At 40.2% G+C, this 22,148-nt stretch overlaps 1 protein-coding gene across 3 annotated transcripts in view; it reads right to left on the bottom strand.

The window, feature by feature from the left end:
* lnx1 (ligand of numb-protein X 1) overlaps window positions 1–22,148 on the bottom strand; it is a 43,299-nt gene that overhangs the window by 7,276 nt on the left and 13,875 nt on the right. For 2 of the 3 annotated variants that reach the window (XM_061683153.1, XM_061683156.1), the window contains 3 exons: window positions 8,033–8,286; window positions 4,761–4,892; window positions 454–662 (listed from right to left, as the gene is read on the bottom strand). In XM_061683153.1, the coding sequence (XP_061539137.1) occupies window positions 454–662; window positions 4,761–4,892; window positions 8,033–8,286 (595 nt within the window). The remainder of the gene's footprint in view (window positions 1–453; window positions 663–4,760; window positions 4,893–8,032; window positions 8,287–22,148) is intronic. The other variant, XM_061683154.1, reaches the window with a different exon arrangement.

Raw genomic sequence — 22,148 nt, 5'->3', positions numbered from 1 at the left:
CATCCCCCGTCGAAATTATTCGGAATCCCATTTCATCAACTCAACAGCTACATTTTTTTTGTTACGTTTAAAAAAAAAAAAAAAGCACTGTATTGTAAACATTACATTTTAATATAAAAAGACAATAAAATAATAAAAGAGAATGTAAAGAAACAAGCTTTTTAAAAAAAATTTTAATTAAGCCGAAAGTCACAAACACGTTGTGTGTCTTTAAGAAGGCGGGGCCTAACGAGTGACATCAGGAGCTCTGACTGTGCGCCGGTTGGCCTTTTACCACGTGGTTACTATTCAGTGTGAGCGTTTCCTTCATGCTCCTTGCGAGTGTGTTCCTTTTTGTATTTGTATGTGGGACTGTCAAACACACAAATACAAAATTTGACACAAATCAAAAAACTCAAGTGAAGTCAAGGTACCACCGTATTTATGTATCTTAATACTGTGTTGTGGCGATACCTTGAGGATCATGTCCCCGGGCAGCAGGCGTCCATCTCGGGCGATGACCCCCTCCCTGTAGATGTCCTGGATGAGGATGCGCACCAGCGGCGTCTCGTTGCCGCCGACGACGCTGATGGCGAGCGGCTCGGATGGCTCCGCCCGAGTGATTTTAATACTGGTCACTTCCCCGTCGGGGATCAGGTGGTGGAGCTGAGGCAGGGCGAACACTGACAGAGGAAAAGAAGACAAAAAGTTGGAGTCCAGCTGTACAGCGCAAAAAAAAAACAACGACATTTTGAAAGCCAAGTTAAACAGGAGAGGAAGTAATGAGAATAAGTTTTAGAAGATGGCGGAGCAGCTGTCTCGACTCCCTCAGGTTACTCAAACAAACTCGTACGCGCCAAGAAAAAGGAAAAGGCGCTTGGCTGATTGTCCTCGCTCGATGTTTGTGCGATTAGTCACATACATCTGTATGCAATGTGCATGGGAACGAGCTGAAGTCCAAATCTCCACCGTTGTTACACGCCAGTGTTGTTGTGAAACAAAGCATTTTCAAGCCCCGATTGGGAAGAAACAAAGACAGCCTCCATTCTGCTATGCATGCAACGCTTCACTTTGGATAGACTTTATTTGGATGCATTGTAAATTTTAATACACTGGTCATCTGTTATCAGAATGCCGATCTAATTTCAGAATTAGAATGCTTTCCTTTTCAGGAAATTATGCAAATTACATGAATTAGGGGTGTAAAAGTTTGTATTTTTCAGTGCGGTAGAGACAGAGGCATACTGATTTCCCACATGGAGTGAAATACAGAAAGTGTAACTGCCTCATGTTATAGCCACACATCTACTCCACACGTAGACCACGTTTCCTAAAAAGAAAACTATTCATGCTGCACATTCTTAAAAATGAGACCAACAATTGATGTTGCGCTTTCCGATGAAGTAGACAAACTATTGGCGTCACACTTTCCTGAAAAGAAGGCAAACTATTGATGTCACACTTTCCAAAAAAGAAGACAAACTATTAATGCTACACTTTCCTAAAAAGAAGGCGAACTATGGATGTCACACTTTCCTAGCAAACTATTTGTGCTGCACTTTCCTAAAAAGAAGGCTAACTATTGATCTTACACTTTCCTAAAAAGAAGACAAACTATTCATGCTGTACTTTCCTAAAAAGAAGGCTAACTATTGATCTCACACTTTCCTAAAAACAAGACAAAATATTAATGCTGCACTTACCCAAAAAGAAGACAAACTATTATTGCCGCACTTTCTTTAAAAGAAAACAATTGATGTCGCACTTTACTAAAAAGAAGACAAATTATTGATATTGGACTTTTTTCCTTAAAAGAAGACAAACTACTGGTGTTGCACTTTGGCTCTGCAGGATTGACAGCATACAGTAATGGGGACCCAGTCTATCAATGACACATTTGAGGCATTCGCATGAACTGAAAACGGACAATTTAACTGTGCGAGATCGTGAGAACAGGCACTTAAAAAAGTGTGTTTCAATAACTTTAAATGTGTGTGGGATGGGTAAAACTATTTGAAAAATGTATTTTTTATATGTCTCTATATCGCAGATTTTCAACTATCGTGCTTGAGTCTGCAACATATCACCCACAACATAAGGGGGGTTCACTGCATATAGAAAACACAAATTAATTGTTAGTTTTCTCCAATTGACACATCGTGGCGTGACGAAGGTGGGTTCTGGCCAGCAGCCGCGGCCCTTCAACGACAAAAATGATGCATCCCTGCTTTTATTTCTGTTTTGCCGGCTGGAGACGAAAAATCTCTCCCGGTCCCTCAGCGGTACGTTGTCGCCCCCCCCCCCACCCCCTCTCGCGTTTTCACTTTCTCCGCTCCAGAGTCAATATTTTGCCTGCGCATTGCTTCAAGGGTGGAGAGCGTACAGTATATTCGCCACGATTATGTAAGACTCCCGACTCTGCTCACCTCTCAGACTGCGCTGTTATCTCTCTTGTGTTTCTGCTTGTATCCGCTCTGCCTATGAATGTTTAATCAGCGTCTCCACTGACAATTCATTCTCCGGTCGTTTGTCATCCTTCCCTCAAAGATGTGCCGTACCGTTGCCGGGGTGTGCATATTAAAAGAAAATGTGATGCCCTTTTTTTTTTTTTTTTTTATTTAAAATAGTTCCCAGGCGTCTTAATAACATATCTGTGAAGTGCTTTTTGTCAAAATACCCCAAGGACCAAGAATTATGGCGCACTCGACAGGATGGGTGAGTCAAGAGTCCTGTAACATTTGTGGCGTTAAATCAGTTAATTCCAATGTACTGTATTCATTTAATATTCATTTATCTTATTAAATTGATTGACAGTGAACCCCCGTATATTTGCGGTTCGCCATTTGCAATTCCACCTATTTGCTAAGCTCAGCTATTCGTTTTTGTGCTCAGGGCAAAGCTACGGCTAATATAAAAAACCTTGTGGCATCTTGAGGCCAAGAAACAATGTAGAAAGTGAGGGGAGGAGCTCCATTTATGCAGGCCATAGCCTTGTCTAATAGAAAAAAGGTGCTTTGCCACCATCTTGTGGCATCTATAGGCAATTACAAACCTTTTTAGGTCGGCTTCTGTTACGTCGCGGCAGGTCAAGGTCCATATACACTGTATTTTAAATAAATATCCTAACAATGTTTTTTTTACTAAATAATTAGTTCATTGTTAATTAAGAAGAACGATAAATAACACGATATAATGAGTGATTGTTTTATTGTTAAAATGTACTATTTTACATGCACATTTGAACTTTTGTCATTTCCACCTCATTCACGAATGCTACGTACAGATTTCGTTACCGTGACTACCAAGTGCGACTACTTGTTTTCAAGTCTGAAAAGACAAATGAGCCCTCACAGAAATGAAGTGTATTTTCACTCACGGATGCAGCACTTCATTTATCACTGAGCGAGCTGGAGCCCAGATTCGAACAGAGAACCTCACAACTGTGAGCGAAATGTGTGAACCACTTCCTCATCATGCCGCCCTCCATGCAAACACTGAAAAGTCAATTTTACATTTGTCCCCTTTAAAGGTAATTATCACTGAAGACTAATGAATCTTCCGGGCTGCACAGGGCCTTATTCCCCGGGGATATTCCATCAAAACCGTGACGGGGCTATTCTCCCATGATGTTGGTTTTCGGACATCGGTTTTCGCCTCCCGCGATGCAACGCTTACGCAATGTGCAGCTGAATTATTAAAAGGAACATCTGCTTGGCCTCGGAGCCGTGTCACCGTCCTTGTTACGGCTGGGGGGACGTCACTAATACACATGCACATGCTCTTCGGGGAATCGTAAAGTGCAGATGAGGCAGTTAACCCTGGGATCTGCATTTGTGTGCACCTTGGCTGCTTTTTTTCTTTTCTTTCCTTAACCATTTTAGCTGCGTTAATGTAAATGTAATGAAACTCTCAGTGTTGCGTAATTTTGTATGGTTGTGTAATTTCTTCCTCTCTATTTAAATAAATCAATAATATGCCGTTTTCATCAAATTGTAACTTTTGCCTATATCTGGGCCACTTTTGGCCAATTGAAACCCATGAAAAATTGTTTTTTAAATTCCTTGTTATTTACTGGATTTAATCACACAATTTGGGAAAATGTTTTTTTTTTTCTAGACTCAACACTTGAAAAGTTTATTTATTTATTTATTTATTTTCTACCAGATTAAATCATTAATGAATTTTTGGACAAGGGAGGAGCTTTGGCAATAGTCTTAGTTTCCAAAAAGGCTCTTAGCTTTCCAAATACACCCATAATGACCAAAAAAACTAACTGTTCTAAAAAATGTACTCCAAATATGTTGTACTTTAAAGTTAAATACAACTGAATTGCATGTAACAAATTTATTGTACTAGATTATCCATCCATCTTCTCTACTGCTTATCCTCACTAGGGTCGCGGGTATACTAGATTAAAAAAAAAAAAAAAAAAATGTTTAAGCCACTATCACGTTAGTTTGAACATTTAATTCAAGATTATTTGGGGCATACAAGTAGAGGGACCCCCCGAAGCACAAGTGGTACACGTACGACACTGTGAGAATCACCGGGTTAAAAAATAAAAAGATATTTTATACTCGCTACAAGAACTGATGTTAGTTAAAACCTTTATGCCGTAAAATAAAAAATAAATAAAAATAATAAAAATGACACACAAGGTCAGTACGTGACCAAAATGGCCACAAACGAGCTGAGATTGTAGGAAAAAAATCGACAAAAGGCCTTAAAGCTCATCATTCAAGCACAAGGATTCCAAAAAGGGTCTCCTTGCTGATCCCTACCTCCTTGTGGCACGCTGGAATTCCTGGCGTTGTCCCGTTCCTCCGAGGTCTCGTGGTTGACGGCGGTGCCGCTCTTGGTCCTCCGCAGGACGCTGAAGGCCCGGTTGAGCCTCCGGAAAGAACGGCTCCGCACTGGACAAGAAAGTTGAAGAGTGAGGGTGAGAGGAACTTTATAGACAAGAGGAGGCAAACATGTCTGGACATGTCTGAAAGGGGCTGCAGTGGCTTGCAACCGATTGGTCAACCTGTGAGAACCATTTATAAACCATTACAGATTATTAGTTACTACCATTTGATAGTAGTTAGACCAATAATGATTGACATGTCTACCGTCCGATCAATAGTGACAGAAAAGTCAGGCAGGATGTAAGCGGAAACCAAAGTCACGACGGCAAGGGGAACAATACATGCCGACTGAGTTTAACGTAATGCCGAAATATTATTACAACTTTTTGTAGGTCCAAAAATACTTCGTTTTATTTGAAAGGTCAAAATGGACTGTGCTTGACCATCATTAGATGTTGATCATTATAACGGCACCACTGGTGTCGAAAAGTGAATTTCCAACTCCAAGTCTGTCACAAAGGGAATGTGCCTCCTCAAACTTTACATATAATAACACACATTGAGTTACTGCCCTCCGAAGGTTATTTAGACTAATCCGTAGTGCTGTTATAATGATTGACGCATTTCTCTTCCAATGACACGCCAGTGACACCAGAGGTGATGAGTGTATTACATAAACGTAAACCCAAGTCACGGGTTTATCCAAGTTCACAAAGCGGACCTAAATGGAAGGTTAAAATGCGTTGTACCGTGCGTTCTGACTTTGCCTGCGGTCCACGGTGTAGGTTTAAGCGTCACTTGTGGAACTGCGTTCAACAAGCCCGAGCGATGCATCTGTTCTAGCGTGAACAGGACCTGCTCACAACCCGGCAATTAGTGAATCCAATCTGTGCTGTGCTTGCATAACTGCAGCATGATGTAACGTAGCGTGCACATTGTCATGGCGACGTCCGATGATGCGCCCTGAGAAACTGCAATAAAGCGGTTTATTCAAAACGTTATAATTCAAGCATTTTCTGGAGCCTGTGATGAACCTAATTATCATATTAACACCTTTGAACACCTTAATATATTTTGTACGGTGTCTCAGGGGTGGACTGAAAGGAAAGATATATACATTACAATATAAGAAAAAAAGTTGTAACTTGTAAAATGTGAATTTTCCAATTGAAAATATACTTTTTCTCATAAAAATGAAAATATTACAGAAATTATTTGCAATAGTTTTAAACTTTACTTTCACAAGACTGAATATTCTAGTAGTACAATTTACAACTGTACAATAAAAATGTGAGAAAAGAATATTTTGTGACAAAGAACTTCGAAAAAAAAATACTACTTTATTCTTGAAAGATTATGACTTCAATCTTGTAATTATAAATTTGAAATTATTATAAAAATCAAATAATTATAAAAATAATTTTTGAAATTTTTGAAAAAAGTACTTTTTATTGAGGAAAAAAAGAAATCTTACTTGAATAAAGTTGTATTTTTTGTAATATTAAAACATGTTTTCTCTTTTTAAATTCATTTCTCCAAAATATATGAGGCGTGTCAAAAAAAATTCCAGGACTGGTGTCACACAAGATATATTTCAAGTTTTCCCTTTCGAAGTAATCCCCCCCGCCCCCTCCCCTTGGAGTCACTTTCCCAACAGTCCTGGAACGATTCTTGCGGGATTCTCGCAGCGCCGTCGTCACGCCCATCTTGATGTCATCCACGTCTTCAAAACGGGTCTCCTTGAAGGTTGCTCCGGCACGGCGATGTTGTTCTCGCCCAGGAACTGTCAGATGCTCAGGACATTGTTGGCAGGATTGCATTGTAGATGTGTTGGTTGATGGTCTGGCCCACACTGAAGCTTGTGGTTTTTATTAAGGGCTTCTAATATATCCTTCATGACAACCGTCCTGGAACTCTTATGACACACCCCGTACAACTTTGTTCTTGAAAGATTCCAACTTTATTCGCTTAATATAATTCTTTAAAAGCTTGCGAGAAAAAGTGATATATTTGAAACTGAAATTTGAAAGCGTCAGCCCCCCTCACCGTGGCCTCGACATCGCCGCTCCCTCTGCGGAGCAGAGGAGACGTGATGGCTCCTGACAGCCACATTATTCTTTAAAAGCTGCGGTCGCTTCTGGCCGTGACAGCTTGCTCAGCGTCGGTGACGCGCACGGTGCCGACGGCCCGCGGTGGAAAGTGCCGTGTGACGTCATTTGGAGTCCCCGATGACCGAATGCGCAAGTTATGGGCAGGGACTTTTGACGGCGTCCAGGTGGGAGATGTCACTTTTAAACGCATGCTAGCACTGGCTATATTTAAACTCCATCGCTATCAACTTGAATTTCTCCTTTAAATGTTTTAACCATCAGATGAAATATTTAGCCTTTGAAACATCCCTGCAAGTGAACAAAAGGACCCTATAATGGCTACTTCAAGTCATTTTTGAGACTTTTTTGTGAGTCTAGTTGTGACAGACATGCCTACCAAATTTCAGGTTGCTAAGGGAAACTGGCTCCGGGGGCTGAGTTTGCCCAATATTCTGGGGGGTGTTGGTAAAGCCCACGGACAAAAATGTTTATTTAGTTGGCCTAAGAATCGTATAAAGTAATTTCAAGAGGGCCTTCAAACCGATAAAATACTGTACCAGATTTCCTGTGTCTTTTCAGATTCAGGGTCTTTCAAGTTTTTTTTTTTGTGTGGGTCTATTCATGACAGAGATGCCTACCAAATTTCATGCTGCTGAGTGAAACTGGCTTTGGATGCTGAGTTTTCCCAAAATTACAAAAGCAGCTACTAAGCAAATTTTCAGGCAATTTCACGGGGGGCCTTCGCAGCGCTAAAATGGCTGCTTCAAATCTATATAGAAGACTTGCTGTCTTTTTGGGGGATGGGTTCTTGAAACATTTGTATGCATCCACTCATGATTGATGGGCCTACCGAATTTAATGTTGCTCAGTGAAACTTGCTTAGGGGGCTGAATTTTCCCAAAATTACAAGACGGGCTACTGAGCAAATTTTCACAAGTGCCTTTGCACAACTAAAATGCCTGCTTCAAATCAAAATGGCAGACTTTCTGTGTATTTTTGGCCATAGGTTCTTGAGACGTTTTTGTGGGCCTACTCATTACAGACATTTCTACCAAATTCCATGTTGCTAGGTGAAACCGGCTTCGGGGGCTGAATTTCTTAAGATGCGCAACTCACACTCACTCTTCTTGCTGCTGCATCGGGCCGCCAGGCTGCTGGTGCTGCCCGACTGGCTGTGCTCCTCCATGCTGGCGTCGAAGGCCGGGTTGACCAGACCCGCCTCGTCCGACAACAGGGCCACGGCGGCGGACGTGGGGCCGTCGCCGGGCAGCGTGGCGATGGTGAGCTCCGACGTGCTGTCCGTGCACTCGCCCTCCTGTGAGCGCCGCTTCCTGTCCGCCGAGAGCCCATAGTGAGAAGCGCCTTTGCACCTTAATCGAGAGGGTGGGGTGGAGAAAAAGCGTGTAAGACAACGTCAAGTATGTCGGACAAATTATGCGTGGGTGATATTTTTGTGAATCTTTTGTAATAAATAATGTGTCGAAACAGTTCAGGCAGTGAGTAGTTCTGAGTAAAAGTCAACATATTCATGAGAGAGACCAAAGAGGTCACAATCAATAAATGAGTGTGAGCAGAATTCTTGGTGATATAGATTTTAGGGGTCCTGAACACAACTCCCACAAAACCCATTTGGTAGCACTTGAAAGGTTAGAGAGAGAGAAAAAAATAGATACAAATAAATAAAAATAAAAAAATCGGCCCTGGACACTAGTTTCACTAATTGACACGAAATCTGGTAGACATGCCCACCATAACAGGATGGACGAAAATGTCTGTAGGACCCATGCCTGAAATTGAACAAGAAGCCGGCCATTTGGGTTTGTAACAGTCATTTCTCATTCAATTAAAAAAACAAGAAAAAACAAAAGACAAACAAACAAAAAAATTACCCCGGACACCAGTTTCACCAATTGGCACGAAATTTGGTGGACTTGTCTATCATAACTGGATGCACGAAAATGTCTCTCGGACACATGCCCAAAATTAGACAAGAGTCCTCCATTTTGGTTTAAAGCAGCTATTTTTAATAAATCGTGGTTCGCCCAGGTGAGCCCAAAATCGAACAGGAAGTCGGCCATTTTGGTTTGAATCTGCCATTTCTTATTTGTTAGCAGCCTCCAGGGGGTCAGACGCCAGTTTCACCGATCAACACCAACTTTGGTGGACATGTCTATCGTAACGGGACGCATGAAAAAGTCTCTCGGTAAGATGCCTAAAATTGAACAGGAAGTCCTCCATTTTGGTTTAAAGCAGCTATTTTGAGGAAACATTGTGACAGATTCCTACTAGGCAATTTGCCCAAATGATACCTAAACAGAAGCAGGTATCCTAGACAGATGGGTGACAGTGAATTCTGATGCTTGTACAGTTAATCAAGGTTTCATGATGGTGACAGTTTGAGCCTGGAACAAACTATGTGCAGTACATTCCCTCTGATTTTGTATGGAAAAAATATATTTCAAAATCAGAAGAAATCGAAGGCGTTCAACCAATTAAACAGCAGATGTCTTCTGGCCTGTCAACAGTAATCCACTCATACACATAAACACAGATAGGCACTGTGTAAAAAGGCTTTCCATGGCCAGGCAACGCAGTCCCTGCGGATAAGTTTTTCCCTCCATCTACGCTTCATCTCAGACACAAAATAGCTCCGCCTCACCTCCCTCCACTCGTCTCTGCAGAGCCATCAGCGAGGACATTAACTGGGCCATAATGAGCTGGATCAAACCCAGGCTCGGAGAAAAAAAAAATAATAATCCATTCTACGGGCCCAAAGAGCGGGTAACAAAATAACATAAAGTGATGACCTGGGGAGAACTGGCTAACCTGACTGTGTCCATATTTCACTTTGCTTCTGTATATCGCTAACATCTTTGATTTTCAGTCACAGATCCCAGCGGTTCGGGGGGAGCTTTACACAAGGCCTACCCCCCTACACACCCTCGCGAGTCGCCATCGATCCCGTCGATCCACCGCACTCTTACGTAACACCGCGGGGCCTGCCACCGAGAGTTATCCCTGCTCGTTCAGTTAGTAAATTGAATGCCATCAAGCATGTCGGTGCGGCAACGTGGAAGTTAAACCGCTAAAGTGGTTGAATAGAGCAATATGTCAATCCACTTCAGAGAAGGAGAGTGTGCGTGTGTGTGCGGGAGGACGCAGTGCAGTGTCGTTTGTCCGTTGGGCACAAGGGCTCATGACGAGTCAGGGAAACATCTTTAACGAAGGAGTTTGTGTTTAATACGGCGCTTAGCGTGCAAAGAGAATTTTGTCTTTGTGCACAGACTGCTAAGAATTTGTTAAGAACTCCGACATATTGCTTGTGGGTGAAGATAAGAAGAGTCTTCTTTACAAATGAAAATGTAATGTGGGGTAATTAGCAAAAAAAAAAAAAAGGTGACCTATTTTTCAGGGTGTTTTTAAAAATGTTTTTTAAAAGTTTTGTTTTATTCAGGAAAACAATTGAACAATTAAAAAATTAACAGCTTTGTCTTAAACAAGTATTTCTGCAAAAATATAGTTGTTGCATGGCAGAATATAATATTTGTGTGGGAAAATGTTGCATTTTAATGGGAAACCATTGCAGTGTTTAGGGAAAATATCATAGTTTTTAGGTGAAAATATAGCTTTTTTTTTTGGTGATAAAATATACTGTAGCATTTGTTTAGGGGAAATGCTGCATTTCTGGGGGTAAAAGCTTTTTTTATGGTAAAATATAGCCTTTTGTGTGAAAACAGAATGTTAACAAAATTTTTGTTAAGTTTGTACTGTAATTACAAGATTTATATGGTAACATAGCATTTTGTGTGAAAATATTGCATCTTTGGGGTGGGGAAAATATAATATTGTTGTGAGGAAAATGGTATTTTTGGGTAAATACAGCATTTTTTAGATAATTATAGCCTTTTTATGGTATCATTTAGTTTGAAAATATCACATTACTGTGGAAAAATATGCCGTTTTTGTGGAAAATATTGCATATTCCATACAATTAGTAGGCGACAAACCACCAGTTTTATGTCGTTTAGTTGAAATGTAAGTTTTTGTTGTTGTTGTTAAATTTCAATTAAATGGATTCACAAATCCACTGATTTTTTTTCTATTATTTTTCAAATTTCTCCCTGAATTTTTTAAAATTCATTTTTCTTTTTGGGTTTTCTTTTTTGGGGAGGAACTAACCCCGAATATTCTGATTAATGGCTTATCCAAGCTTATTCAAGAAATGCTTGGCTTAAAAAATAAAGTATATATATATATATATATATATATATATATATTAAGTGCCAATAAATATTGGGCATCAATGATCTGCGGATTTTTGCTATTCGCAGTCAGTTTCAAAAAGTGAAAAGGTGGAGAGCTCACAAAAATTGAAAGAGTCCACATTAAAGCGCTTCACTTCAGCTGCATTCCTCTTCCTATTTTTTTGCGATGGGTGGTCCAATACATCTGCTAAGCACTCTATATTCACTCCCTCGTTCAAATTATAGTTTCTTAATTACAACATGCGCTTGCCCTTTGCTGTTTACTGTGTATTTCAAACGGAAGCATTTTGTTGTTCGTCCCTTTCGCAATCCATTCTTTAATGCCGTTTGACCAAGACTTGTGGTTAATTGAAAACCACAATGAAGTGGTGCAACTTTGCAAAGAGTGCAGCAGTTGCGCTTGTGTGGTTGCCGAAGCCGATACTTTGAAGGGGACATGTGATGGAAAAGTGACAAATAGTTGGGTCTCTGGAGTGCTTGCCAACCAGTCAGAAAGTCCCTTTGCATTTCTATTAACAGATGAAAACAAATCACGTTGTGGGCCAAAATTGGAGTTACAAGTGAGCTAGAGTAAAGTGAAAAAAATAAATAAATAAAGTAATTTAAGGTACTGTCACGGCCTTACTTGTGGGCAAGGAGAGCCAGAGTCGCTGATGCACTTTCAGTCGTGTATTGAAGGGGACAAACAGTCAAACGCTACACAACAACACAAAATGAGACCACTCTCAAGGAGCTGCTGTTGGGCCAACCCCAACTCCAGCTCCTGATGTCATTCACGAGGCCACGCCCCTTAAAGGCACAAACCCAAAACCTGAATACCACAGTACGTACTGTAATTACACTTTTTAAAACTTTTTAAATGTATTTCTTTACATTATCTTTTACTGTGTTTTATTGTTTTTCTACAATACAATGCTTTAAAACAAAAAATAAAAACCATCCATGCATCCACTTATTCTTTGCACAGTAACAAAAAAAAAAAAAAAAAAAAAAAGAAAAAAGAAAAACTTGTGATGGATTTTATTGGGGCTGGAACGGATTTATGGGAGTTCAATTCATTTTAATGGGAATAATTGATTTGTTTTACGATTTATAGAGTTGTGGGCTTGGTTCCGAAACAAAGTACACTCGTAAGTGAAGGTATCGCGGTATATTTCTTGATTCTCGGGGTCTTTTGACAAAAACAGCTAAACAAAAGCCTGTTATTAATACACCCTGCAATGACATTTCATTGCGGATGCATAATATGTCTCCAGCAAGCAAAGAGAATATATTTAGCGTTGTCACATCACAGGAAAATCGGTGGTTTTGCAGCACAGAAAGTGCTTGTTTGATGTGAAAATATTTTTATTAATAGCTTGGTCTTGTATCTTAAAGGGAAAGCGATTTTTTTTTCCCATTTATTTTTTATTTTAAGGTCACAGCCTGTTGTGAAGAAAAGCATGACTGACTGAATGGTGTCTGCTGCTGCAGGGTGCATGCCAGCGAAGGTTGTCAGTCACTTTGAGAGCTACATCAGAATACCCCATCCCCCGTTATGCTGTTCTAAAATAAACATTGGAGAGCGTTACGCCTGCAAACAACATGGTTCCCCTCGCGGGCGGATCAGTGGTTGCTTGTTAGCGCCGCCGTATCCGTGTCCCAGCTTCGTTATCGCGTCATCCCTCGGATGTGTGGCGAGATAATACGCAAGAGATACCCAGGACACCCCCCCCCCCCCGACACTCACCCTCCCAGTCACAACCAATTACCCACAATGCTCCGAAAACATTATAACTGTCTATTATTGAGAATGAAAATTAAAAATAAGAAAATGTATCTGTCCATCATTGCAGAAATACAATTATAAATGAGAAAATGTTGTATGTGGCCATCGTTTCAGGGGTGAAATTAAAAATGAGAAAATGTTATTAGCAGTCCATGGTTACAGAAATAAAATGAATAATGAGAAACTATTGCAGCAGTCCTCTATCAAAGATATAAAACTAAAAAAATGAGAAAATTTGTAAATGTCAATCATTGCAGAAATAAGATGAAAAACTGTCCATCATCATACAAGTAAAACAAGAAAACATCATAATTGCTCATCGTGAGAGAAATAAAATGCAAAAATAGAAAATGTCATAACTGTCCATCAATGCAGAATAAAATTTTAAAACAAGAAAATGTTCTGATTGTCCACGATTGCAGAAATTTTATTTAAAATGAGAAAATATCGTAACTGTCCAACATCACAGAAATAAAATAAAAAAGAAAAACTCCATCACTATAAAAGATAATACATTGTAAATGTCCAATGTCACAGAAAGTAAAAGGAGAACACGTCGCAACTGTCCATCATTGCAGAAATAAAATAAAAAATGAGAAACTGTTGCAACTGTCTTCATCACAGTTATAAAATCTTCCATCATCATAGAAATTAAACGGAAAATGTTGTAACTGTCTATCATCGCAGGAATGAAATAAAACAAAAAACATCACAAAAATAAAATAAGGAAACATCATAATTGTCCATGATCATAGAAATAAAAACAAAAATGAGAAAATGTTATGACTGTCTATGATCGCAGAAATTCAATTAAAAATGAGAAAATATTGTAACTGTCCATCATTTCAGAAACGAAACTTTAAAAAAAAAAAGCAACAAATTTAACTGTCCATCATTGCAGAAATAAAACAGAAACACAGGAAATTGTCATAACTGTCCATCACAGAAGTAAAAAGGAGCAAACATTGTACCCAGCTCACCCCCCCCTTGTTATCCCTCGTCTCCAAGTGCAGTCACAATTACCCACAATGCTCTTGGGTGTGCCTGGATGTGATACAAACAGCCATGTTCTTGCGATGCAAAATAAACACCCGGCTCACAAGTCATCAAAGCATGTGAGACTCTCCAATCCTCTTTGGGGGGGCGCGAATGGATTATCCGTCCTAACCCACATACTCTCGCTCTCTGCTCCCTAGTTGACGACCGACACCGTGCCGCAAATTAACCCACAACACCCACCCGCCCCCACCCTAAGCCACCCCAACCGCCACAGCTGCCAAGATGACTGTGGGTCTAAAGAGTTGCATTCCCACATGTTGCGAGGGTCTTTACTGTCAGTTTTTAGCAGCTACTTCCAAAATGGTAGGGTGAAAATGTCATAAAAAAAAAAAAAAAAAAAAAAAAAAACCCTGAGAAAATATCATAACTATAGCAGCAGAAATTAAAATTTAAAAAAAGATGCTGTCCATCACAAAAGTCAAATGAGAAAATGTCGTAGTTGTCCATCATCACAGAGAGAAAATGAGATAATATCGGTCCATCATCAAAGATGTATAACAAATGTAGACTAAAAAAAAGAAAATGTTGTCACAGGAAATAAAAGTAAAAACCGATTCTGTCCACCATCATTGTCCTAAAACGAGGAAACACTGTAATCGTCCACATCACAGAATGTAAAAAACAAACAAACATCGTAGCTGTCCATCGCAAAAGTCAAACGAGAAAACGTAACTGTCAAATATCACAGAAATCAAACGGGACAACAAGAAACTGTTCACATCACACAAGAAAAACGATGGTAAAGGCTTCGTAACCGTCTGTTACAAACGTAAAATGAGGAAATGTTGCGATAGTCTGTCGTCGCAGAAATGAAACGGGAAAAAACAAGAAAATGTCGTAAATGCACATCATCGCAGGAAATAAAGTTAAAAACGTGAACATTTCATAACCGGCCATTATCATAGAAGCAAAATGAGAAAATGTTATGACTATCATTGCAGAAATAAAATTATGAATGAGAAAAGGCTGCAACTGGCCATCATCGTGTGAAACAACAACAACAACAAAAGAGAAAATGTAGCAGCTGTCCATTGTCAAAGAAATACAATTTAATTCCACCATCACAGTAAAACTAAAAAAAGGAGAAAATGTTATAACGATCCATCATCATTGAAATAAAAAAAAAAAATGAGAAAATCTCAAAACTGTTTACCATTACATTAATTCAAGTTAAAATTGAGAAAATCTCATAACTGTCTTTTGTCGTAGAAATCAAACTAAAAAACATTGTAACTTTCCATCGTCATTGAATTCAAATGAGAAAACAATGCACCGGTATCTATCTATTGTCACAGAATTCAAATGTTAAAAAAAATCTACCACCATCTGATTCGGATCACGCATAACCCCACTGGGGGAAATATCGGAATTGCGTCAATTGAACCACGTCTTGTAAAGCCAGCCTAAGCCAGTGTTGCTTTCCTTTATCCCTATTATCCATATCTGCATCAAAATGTTCTATAATACTCTATTGGCTGAGGCAATTAGCAGTTGTGAAACAAACAGCGCAAAGACAATAGGCGCAAGGGAAATAAGCATGGCTGGTATTGCTGCAATAGTGTATGCTTTCCAGACGTGACACTATACAGTATTGTTTGTTGTTTCTCTCTAGTGTATTCACTTTCACATTGTGTTTTCTCTTCCGCTATTTTCACATGACATCGCTTCGGGAAAAAAAAAAAAAATTGCGTCTTTTGTTTGGCTGCCAACCGACAACAAATCGACACACAAATCGTCTAAGTGAAGTCCCGCCTGTTCCTCTGTCTCTGGCTTATTGATCGGAGAAAGTCAGCGGACGTCGTTACTAATTTGGGACTCTGGAGGCCAATTTTGTGAAGCTCTCGGGAAATACATTAGCGACACCTGATACGTAAAAAGCCGAGTTGGGGGGAAAAAAATAAAAAACTAAGGGGAAAACATCTGCAGTCTCTCTGCCAGCCCAGATGATGCCTGCAGCTATTTCTCACTGAAGAATGAGCGATAAACAATGTGAAAGAATATTCATTGGAGAAGCTGCCAACGGTAATTTGAATGCAGATATAAGACTGGTGCAGTACTTGGATTTAAAAAAATTATTTAAAGTTACATCTAATTTTAAGTGACCGATACCACTGAACACCATTTTATTTGCAAATGCAGTAAACGACTGCATGCTGGTGCAGGAAAATAAGTGACATCATCGGGAAGTAACACGGATTATATTCAATTTTACATATCGTTCAGTTAGGCTAAAAAAATTGGTAAATATTTGCTACGCATGATTGAAACGTAAAGGCCATTTCGCAAAATAAAATGGTTAATTTTTACAACCATTTGTAACAAAAGTTTTACTGATTATTATTATTTTTAATTCAATTAGATTTTCTTCTCTGCGATTTTCATTTTAAAATAAATGTTAAATGTAACATATTTTTTCAATTCAATTAGATAACACACTAATACACGTTACATGTTTTGATATAAAAAAAAAATAAAAAATGCACCAGAAAAATCTTTCCCATGCCGCAAAAACACTAACTTTTGCTCCTCCAATATAGTCGAGATGTATCACACTAACAAACGTCCTTGACACCAATTACTACTTTTCTATTAGCCTGGGCTTTGGTGCCATCTTGTGGCATCTTAGGTTGCAACAGAAAAAGCATGATATTGCTGGCCATGACATCCGCTAGCCAGAGGCTGAGCTGCACGGTCTTTGTTTACAGAGTAGACGAGTAGCCTGAGCGTGATGCAGATAAACTTCTACTCCCGTACCGAATATTTCCGGTGTATAACAAGAATGCAGGTGGTCATTAAAAACAGCCTTGGTCGAATTAGCTAATTAGTGAGTCCGTCATCACGCACTCTGCACAGCTATGCAGTTGTGTTGGAACGGCACATAACGGCAGAGTAATCTCGTTAATGGCGAATTAGAGAGGTGTTAATCAGAGGAGGGCGCGCTGATTGGATCCGACCGATGCGCACGTTCATCCCGTATGCCGCACGAGGAGCAGCAGGCGTTCGGGGCGAGGTTCCGTGCAAGGATTACACAGGCGACATTCAGGTGAGGCTCTGCGGGATCTGTGGATCGGTTGATCTTGCCATTTTCAAGTTTGGGGAAAAAAATTATTCTCTCGCTTTGACGAAAGACAGTTAACGGGAAACTTTGGAAATGAAACTCCAAACTGAATTTGCACATACGAAAAGAAAAAATATACTAAAAAGAACAGAAGAAAAATTAAGCCAACAGAAAACTTTTTTTTAATGATTTTTTTTGCAGCATTTTAACTTAAAAACAGGTCAAATCCACTTGCAAAATAACAGAAGCGTTATTAAAAATAATAATTTAAAGAATTAATCTTTTTTAATAATTGAAATTTAGGCTCAGATGAAAAATATGAAATTGAAAGACGGGCCATAGGACTGAGATTGATCTTAATACAGTATTTAATTGAGCGTGTTTATGTGACCCATACATTTGGTAATGAGCACTAGTTAGCAAAGTTTTTGAATTGATCTTAAACTTCAAATATGAAACACTTTAAATTTTTTTGATCTCCGAAAATGGAAATAACAAATGATGCAGGGATTCTGCAGGGTGTGTGTGACCTCCTGCTCCTTTAACGTCAAACTAAAAAGGGAACACATACCTCCGTTGACAATGATTGCAGTTTCTTTTCCTTTGCAGCGCGCGCTCAGCAGGTTTGGCATGCTTACTAAACTGACTCATGGCTTTCCCGCCCAATCAATACGTCTCATCATGAGCGGGGCCGGTCTCGTGATTGCACTGGAAGGGAGCTTTTATAGTGTGAAGGTGTCTCCTAACAGCCAACCACAGGAAAGTGCACAGGAAGTACTGGAAGTTCCCGCTAATCCCGTTCAAGGGACCACACCCTGGACTGGTTGCTACTCGATCTCAAGAGAGCATCTTGTGGGAATCAAGCCCATTCAGCTATGTGAACCACTACACTGGCTTCTCTCTGAATATGCTAAAGGCCCTAATCCTATAACTTTCCTAAATCATGGAAATAAACACTGGAAAAAGGGCGACATTTCCCCCCCCCCCCCCCCCCCCAGTTTTGTATTTCTGAAATGATGACTATCAACATAAATATGATAGTAAAATGAGAAAAAAATTTCAACTGTCCACCGCCGCAGAAGCAAAATCGGAAAATGAGAAAATGTCAAAACTGCCCATCATCGGAGAAGTAAAACAAAACAAAAAAATGACAAAATGTCATCACTCTCTATCATAATAGTAATAAAACAAAAAGCCAGAAAACATCGTAACTGTCCATTATAACAGAAGTAAAACAAGAAAATTAGATGTTTTAATGGTCCATCACAGGGGACAAATGAGAAAGAAATGTACGTATCCACCATCACAAAAGTAAAATGAAAAAATGACAAATGTTTCAACTGTCCATTCTCAGAGAAGAAAAAGTGAACACACTGTAAGTGACCCAAATCGCAGAAGTAAAACAAAAAACGTGAACGTCTTAATGTCCATCATCGCAGAAGTAAAATGAGAAAACATTGTTAACTGTCCACCATTACAGATGTAAAAAAATTGTTTTAAATGCCTCGACTGAACACCATCACAAAAGTAAAACTAAGAAATGAGAAAACATCATCACTGAAGAAAAAATCGATAAATAGTAACTGACCATAATCACAAAAATAAAACTATCCATTCATCCATTTTCTACCGCTTCTCCTTATTAGGGTCGCGGGTGAGCTGGATCCTATCACCGCTGACTTTGGGTGAACTGGTTGGCAGCCAATCACAGGAAGTCAAAGTAAAAATTTGAGAAAATGGATGAATTGTCCATCATCACAGAACTACAGTAAAACTAAAAAACGATGTCTTAACTGTCCATCACGGAAGTAAAACAAGAAAACATTGGAACTGTCACCCATCACGGAAGTAAAACTAAAAAATGAGAAATCAGCGCAATTGTCCATCGTCACAAAAGTAAAAACAAAAAAAACAATTGGTCACCAATTCAATAGAGGAGTAAAATTGTTTTGATTCTCACTCGAGACCATCAGCTGTATCCCTTGTCAAGATCTTTTTGTCCAATATCTCCCCCTAAAGTTTGGCTAATTTCACTGACTTGAACTGTTGTAACCCTCTCAACACATAAAGACCCATCATTGAGAATGCTTTGTCCTCCATTTCTACCCCACGTGCCTCCCTGGCCCCCCAGGCAGCCTCCCGGTTTACCGCCCTTCCACGTGCTGACAGGCGGCCAGCCCGGGCCAACCCTGACCTCGAAGCCCTGGCACTCACGGCACTCGCGTGAAGAATTATCTCCCCGCCGTCACTTACACCCTGCTGCCGACGAGCCAAAAAGAAGCCAAGGAAAAACCCTGTGACCGGCCGCAAAGAGCCAACGTTTGTAAGCGGACGTCAACAGATTTAGCTTTTTTAAGCCATCTGGGCGACGAAAAGCACTTCAATGATTCGGGAGCAGGTATTAAAGGGTGCTGCTGTGCGAAGGAAATACATACATACATACGTTCATCGCAGGGGATACGTGACGGACCAATCTGCAATTGGTAAAAATCAAGGATACTTTCACGCATATGCGAGAGCATTACAGTAAGCATACTGTAAAAATGTGGAATAAAATGCAATATAGCGAGGAACTGAACCTTGCCATCTAGTTCCAAAGCCAGTTGTTATGTTGAGAGGGAACTGAAAATGAAACCTACTCAATACAACGGCCGTCTAACGCCGTCCTTCCCGAAGCATATCCAAGAGTTTTACATTCTCCTGAATGGTCTGGAACTTCCCCTGGTGCTTAGGTTTACAACCAGAAGCCTTCCAGCTGGGATTCCACCGACAGTACTGTCGATATATTCCACAACAAAATCTGTGATATAGCAGGGCCGCCATATAGCGAGGTAACAATGTGTACACAGAGTAAAAATTGTTGCCGCTAGCATGACGGAGGGTGGGGAACAGGCCAACTTTACGCTCACTTCGCCGCATGAATAAATGAATGCGGCATGCATGATTCAGATGGTCTCGCTGTGCACACGCGTCCGTTGAATGTCTTCTAACGAGCGTCTACTGCGAGATTACTAGATTTTTAAATTTTATTTATGTTGAGTTGGAACCTATCCCAGATGATTTTGGGGTACACCCTGGACTGGTCAGCAGCCAATCACAGGGCATGTAGACACCAAGAACCATTCCCACGTATGGACCATTTTTGCATGTTTTTGGGGATGTTGGAGTAAGCCGGAGGCGCATCCGGAGAAAACCGACACAAGCATGTAAATGCCACACAGACATGTTAGAACTGAGATTCGAACCCAGATTTAAATGTGCTAACCTCAAATCGACCGAGTTGTCCATTTGTGAAATTTCTGATTCCGTGGAGGATCTCACAACATTTGGCATTTTACATGACATTTCTGATGAGTATTTCTCCTAACTTTTAAGGAGATATAGTTTTTCTTTAATGTTGGCAAACATTGACAGGATAATGATTTGGGATTGTGACAAACCCCATTATATTCCCTTTCTGAGGTATGCGGCAATATTTTTTTGCTTTTTTTACATTAGATTTCATAACACCTTAGCCCTCCATATGTCTAGATAGAGTGAGACAGGGGCCTGGACAAAAAGTCTAATTAGTTAAGAGATTGAGTCATGAGTTGCTATGACCCTATGACTCGGAACCTCTGCTGTAAAACCAGTGACTCGTACAGTAAAGATCCAGCTAGCGCGTGCCTTCCGGGTTGATAATCCCGTTAGGGTGCGTTCATGCTGAAGAGTGATCAAACACCCTGCAGATGCGGGCTGAAGGGTCGAGAGTCGCCGGGCTAATGGTAGCGTTTAAGAAGTTGAGCCCTTGCGGAGAAAACCCACTTCGATTGTTTTTTTTGTGCCGTAGCAAGACTATTGCGTTGTAGGTGGCGGTGATGGGGATTACGATCAGCGCACCTTTTTTTTCAGAGCAGCTCCATCTATCTGATGGGTGACTGCCCTACTTGGCGCCAATGCGAGCGGACTGTGTTTATTGAACATGTAGTTTTGAGAGTGATTTTTCCTTACTACACAGACATGTGACTGTTACGCTACACCTATCTTTAAGTGTGCTTGTTTTGGCAAATGTGTGATTCTTATGTCACACATAGCTTTGGGAGTGATATATATATATATATAATTTGTGATTGCTATGCCATACATAGCTTTGAGAGTGATTGTTTTGAGTACGCGTGATTGTTATACCACATGCAGTTTTGAGCAAGATTATTTTGAGTAAGCAGGTGTGTGACTGTTATGCCGCACCTAGCTTTAAGTGTGATCGTTTTACTGCACGGATGTGTGATTGTTATGGCACATAGAGGAGCATGTGATTTTTATTCCAGATGTAGCTTTGAGAGTGATTTTTTTTTTTATTACACAGGCATGTGATAGATATGTCACACCTCCCTTTGAGTGTGATTGTTTTGGCCACGCAAGTGTGTGATTGTTATGCCAAACGTAGCTTTGAGAATGACGGTTTTGACTACACGGACGAGTGATTGTTATGCCACATATAGCTTTTAGAGTGATCGTTTTGAGCGCACGGTCAAGCAATCGTTATGCCACACGTAATGTTGAGAGTATTTGTATTGACTACGCGAGCATGTGATTGTTAAGGTACACATAGCTTGACTCACATAAGCTTAATGTGCCACACATAATTTAAATATGCCTTACTACGTACTTGACAACAGGGATGGATTTTTTTAGAGTTAATGTTTACCCTGCGGTATCGGACTGCAGCTGTCTTTTTATTTCTTGCTTTGCTCTTTGAATGAAGACAATGATTTCTCCATTTCAGAAATTCCACTTCCTTTATGTCCATAAAATTGCACACTGCATTCCGTAAAAACCCTGTACGAGACACACACCCTGGAGGATGACAGCCGAAAGACGAGCAGGCAAACGGAGCGAACCTCGTCCTGTCAGTGCGGACGCTGAAGAAAAATGGAGCGCGGCCACTCTCCCAACCAGCAGGAAAAACACGGGGTCCGAAATTTGTCCGTCACATCCCAATCGACCAATCGCGGCTGTCATGAGAGGCAGACGCTTCCCCCGCCGACTATGACTATTTGCCCCGAAGCTCTCCTCGCTCCAACTGACCCACATAACAGTAAG

This window comes from Phycodurus eques, chromosome 8 (genome assembly GCF_024500275.1).
Source record: "Phycodurus eques isolate BA_2022a chromosome 8, UOR_Pequ_1.1, whole genome shotgun sequence".
Taxonomy (NCBI): domain Eukaryota; kingdom Metazoa; phylum Chordata; class Actinopteri; order Syngnathiformes; family Syngnathidae; genus Phycodurus; species Phycodurus eques.
The sequence above is the reverse complement of the archived record's forward strand: the minus strand, read 5'-3'. Positions and strand labels throughout refer to the sequence as shown.